The 3,863-nt window shown below is 63.3% G+C and overlaps 1 protein-coding gene across 1 annotated transcript; it reads right to left on the reverse strand.

The window, feature by feature from the left end:
• Positions 1-595: 595 nt before the first annotated feature.
• LOC309652459 (ADP/ATP translocase 3) lies at positions 596-3,716 on the reverse strand. Its single transcript, XM_082446288.1, has 4 exons — positions 3,494-3,716; positions 2,370-2,856; positions 1,551-1,691; positions 596-1,145 (listed from the first exon to the last, which is right to left on the reverse strand). The coding sequence occupies exons 1-4, from the start codon at positions 3,602-3,604 to the stop codon at positions 988-990; spliced, it is 897 nt and encodes a 298-aa protein (XP_082302414.1). The 5' UTR covers positions 3,605-3,716; the 3' UTR covers positions 596-987.
• Positions 3,717-3,863: the final 147 nt, after the last annotated feature.

A 3,863-nucleotide genomic window follows, 5' to 3' on the forward strand; every position in this document is an offset into this window, starting at 1 on the left:
GCTGGCTTCCCCTCTCCAGCCCCTGCAGTGGACCCGTCTGACCTCTCCAAGCTCTCTCGGTGCTGGGAGCTCCAGGTGGACCCAGGGAAGTTCTGCTCCTGGGCGGCTCTGTGCGTGACCGTGAGGCCTCAGACTGGTGATGACCCCGCAGGCACAGTCCTGGACCCTGAGAACACCCAAAGCAGCCCCAGAATACACCCCATTCCCCCGTTAACATACCAGGACCCTGGGGTCAGCCTGGTAGAGACTCTCAAAGCAAGTTCTCTCCCTGCAGTGAATATCAGGCTTCCTGCAGATACGGCTCAAAGGCGGGGAAGGATGCTTTCCGGGCTGGGGGTCGGGCACACCTGAGGGTGCGTGCCCACCTTGCAAGGGATTCCCCAGGGCGGGCACTGGGGGAAGGGAACTTCAGGTTAGGAAGCCCCAGGGTCCCCGCATCTGCATGCTCCCCTCAGCACCCGAGGGCGGCCCCTGGGACGGGACAGGCCACAGATGGGCAGCCAGGGCCTGCCTCCCCCTCTCCTCCCCAGCTTGAGACCCCACTGTTTCCTGCTCCCACCACACAAGGCCGCTCGATTCAGAAACAAAAGCAGCGTCCGTGTGCCCTAATTTTATTGTTTCGCAGCAGAACGCCGGACATAAAACATAATTGCAAATATTCAGCTGTGCAAAAGAGAATAGTGCTTAAGTACAAATAGAGACATGATTTTCTTAAATAAATACTTAAACACGAATTGGTCCTACAAGCACCTGGAGTCTACATCTGGCGAGTAGAGGTGCCTCACCGCCTGTGGACCCACGAAGACGTCACGATTCCCCTCCCCCCGTAATCAATACATGGACCCAGGGCCGCCGATCACAAAGAGCCCTCTGCGGGGGCCGCCCCAGCCCTCCGCGAGGACACTGGAATTTCTCGAAGGTCGATGGTCCGTAACAGCTATTCCTCTATGTGGAGGTGTTGGTCGCTGTGGCCAGCGGGCAGGGCGCCTAGATGACCTTCTTCAGCTCGTCATACAGGACCAGCACGAAGGCGCCGCCCATGCCGCGGAGCACGTTGGACCAGGCGCCCTTAAAAAACGCTCTGCCGCCCTCGTCCTTGAAGATCTTTCGCCAGCAGTCCAAGGTGCCCCTGTACATGATGTCGGCTGCGGGGAGAGGGCGGGGGTCACGGAGAGGATCACACACACGCGCGAAACGGACCCCCAGAGACACGGTACCGACGCTGAGCCCCGGCTGCCGCCATCTGGGTGGCTAGGCGTTTCGACCGCAGGAAAAGGACGCTCTGGACACCCACCGTTCAGGGGGGGATCGAACGCGAACTCAAGCCCCAGCCTCCCCAGGGCCCGGCACACCCGAGGGTCGAGAGCAGAGAGGGGAGCAGGCACCCGCCCAGGCCTCCCCCACGAAGCCCGGCTACTGCACTCTGGGACCAAATGCTGCCCCCCCGCCGCCCCCCACCTCACGTGCTGGCCCTACACCTCCCAAGGGCCGAGCGCCAGGCCCCTCAGCGATGCCCCACCCCCAGAGCGGGAGCAGGGCGGGGCCGGTACCTCCTTTGCGCCCCGACTGCATCATCATTCTCCGGCGCACGGTGTCGAAGGGGTAGGAGACCACGCCCGCCGCGGCCGTCACCGTCTGCGCGATCATCCAGCTCACCACGATGTGCGTGTTCTTGGGGTCAGGGAGCATGCCTGCAGAGTCACCCCGAGCGTGAGGCCCCAGGGCCGCACACACGGCCGCCCCCAGCTCCACGCGGGGATCCCAGCACCAGGTGACACTAGACCGGCCAGACTGGGGTCACCACACCAGCCAGAGACGGGGAAGCCACCTGCAAGCTGGGAGGACGGCCCCAGAGACCAACCTGGTACCCGGCGGCAGGGGCCTCTCTAGACGGAAACAGACGGGCCTTGGTAAGTGGAAGGTTTCACACCTGTTCCACCGCAAAGGTGCCAGCGGGCCTGGGCCCTGACCTCCAGGGTGACTTACCTTACAGGGCGCGAACTGTGTCCTCCCCAAAATTATACTAAAGACCCAAACCCCAGAACCTCAAAGTATAACTGTACTAGGAAAATCTTTTACAGAGATAATTAAAGTAAAATTAGGTCATCAGGGTGAGTCCTGATCCCATAGGACTGGTGTCCTTATAAGAGGAGATCGGGGCACAGACACACACACAGGAACAACCCCGTGAGGACACAGGGAGAAGACAGCTGTCTACACGCCCAGGACAGAGGCCTCGGGAGGAACCAGCCCTGCCCACACCTGGATCTCAGATTCCAGCCTCCAGGACGGGGAGACCACAGACATCTGCTGCTGAAGCCCCCCGCCCAGCACCCTGACAGGCGGCGCCGAGAGCAGAGCGCACTCACCTTTGGCGGTGTCATACACGCCGAAGTACGCGGCCCGGTAGATGATGATGCCCTGCACAGAGACGTTGAAGCCCTGGTACAGCCCCCGGATGCCGTCCGACTTGGTGATCTTCACCAGACAGTCTCCCAGGCCTTTGAACTCCCGCTCCGTGCCGGATTTGCCGACGTCAGCCGCCAGCCGGGTTCTGGCGAAATCCAGGGGGTAGACGAAGCAGAGGGAGGTGGCTCCGGCCGCCCCGCCGGAGGCCAAGTTGCCGGCAAAGTACTTCCAGAACTGCGTGTGCTTGTCCACGCCCCCCAGGAAGATCTGCTTATACTTATCCTTAAAGGCGAAGTTGAGGGCTTGCGTGGGGAAGTAGCGGATGACGTTGGCCAAGTTGCCCCTCCAGAAAGACAGCACACCCTGCTCCTTGGGGATGCGCACGATGCAGTCCACGATGCCCTTGTACTGTTTGTCGGCCGCGATCTGCTTGCTGGCGTGCTGTACCTGGGGGCAGAGAAACAGGGTTTTAAACGAGGGCCTAAGTCAGACGCCCCCAAGGACCCCCAACGAAAGGCGCTGTCTTCATAAGACAACAAGTGCATGGGGCCTTTAAGTTGCCCAAACGTCCTACCGGGAGAAACCCATCTTTTGGTCACTACGGGTCCCTACAAGTGCTACAAACAACAAACTAACAACGATGTTTCCATTAGCGCTACACTTCTGACAATCCCGGAACAAAGACAGCTTATTCCGGCTCAGAACCGCAAAAGGGGAACAAAAAGGGGAAAAGAACCGAAGCCCAACGAAAGGCAAAAGGACTACCCTAGCGACCCGCCCAACGCCCAAGGTCACGGTCCTCGCGCCGCGGGGCCCGTCCACGCGGCTGCCCCATGCGCATGCGTCCTCCGAACCGTGCCGCAAGGCCCAGTGCGCACGCGCGGGCCCGCCCGCGGCCCCAGTTCTGCGCATGCTACAGCGCCCGCGTGACGCGCGCCCCGGCAACCCCCCGGAAGCCGGCGGCGCGCGGACAAAGCGGCGCAGCCTCCCGCTTCCGGTGCACGCGGCCTGCCCGGCCCGCTGTCCCCGCGACCCGGACCCTCGCACGTCGCCCGGCGTCCGCGTGTGCGCAGCCGGCTCCCACCTGTAGCAGCAGCTTGACCCGCTCGATCGGGGCCACGGCCGTCTTGGAGATAGCGGCGGCGATACCTCCGGCCAGAAAGTCCTTGGCGAATGAGATGGCCTGTTCCGTCATGGTGGAGAGGCGGGCAACGCAGCGGGAAGAGAGCGGAGGGGAGGCGCGGAGAGCCGGAGGGTGGGCACCACTGGTCTGCGCTGCCGCCGCCGGGACCGAAGAGACGGGGCGGGCAGCGCGCAGCCGCTAAGGCGCCCACGCCCCGCCCCGCTCCCCCGCGCGCCGCGCCCATTGGCTGCGCCGCCGCCCAAGCCCCGCCCCTTCCCGCTCGCCTCGCCCCCACGGGCTGCCGGGAGCAGCTCTGCGCCCCGCCCCTCGC

The sequence above is a fragment of the Balaenoptera physalus genome (assembly GCF_965194825.1).
Source record: "Balaenoptera physalus genome assembly, chromosome: X".
NCBI lineage: Eukaryota > Metazoa > Chordata > Mammalia > Artiodactyla > Balaenopteridae > Balaenoptera > Balaenoptera physalus.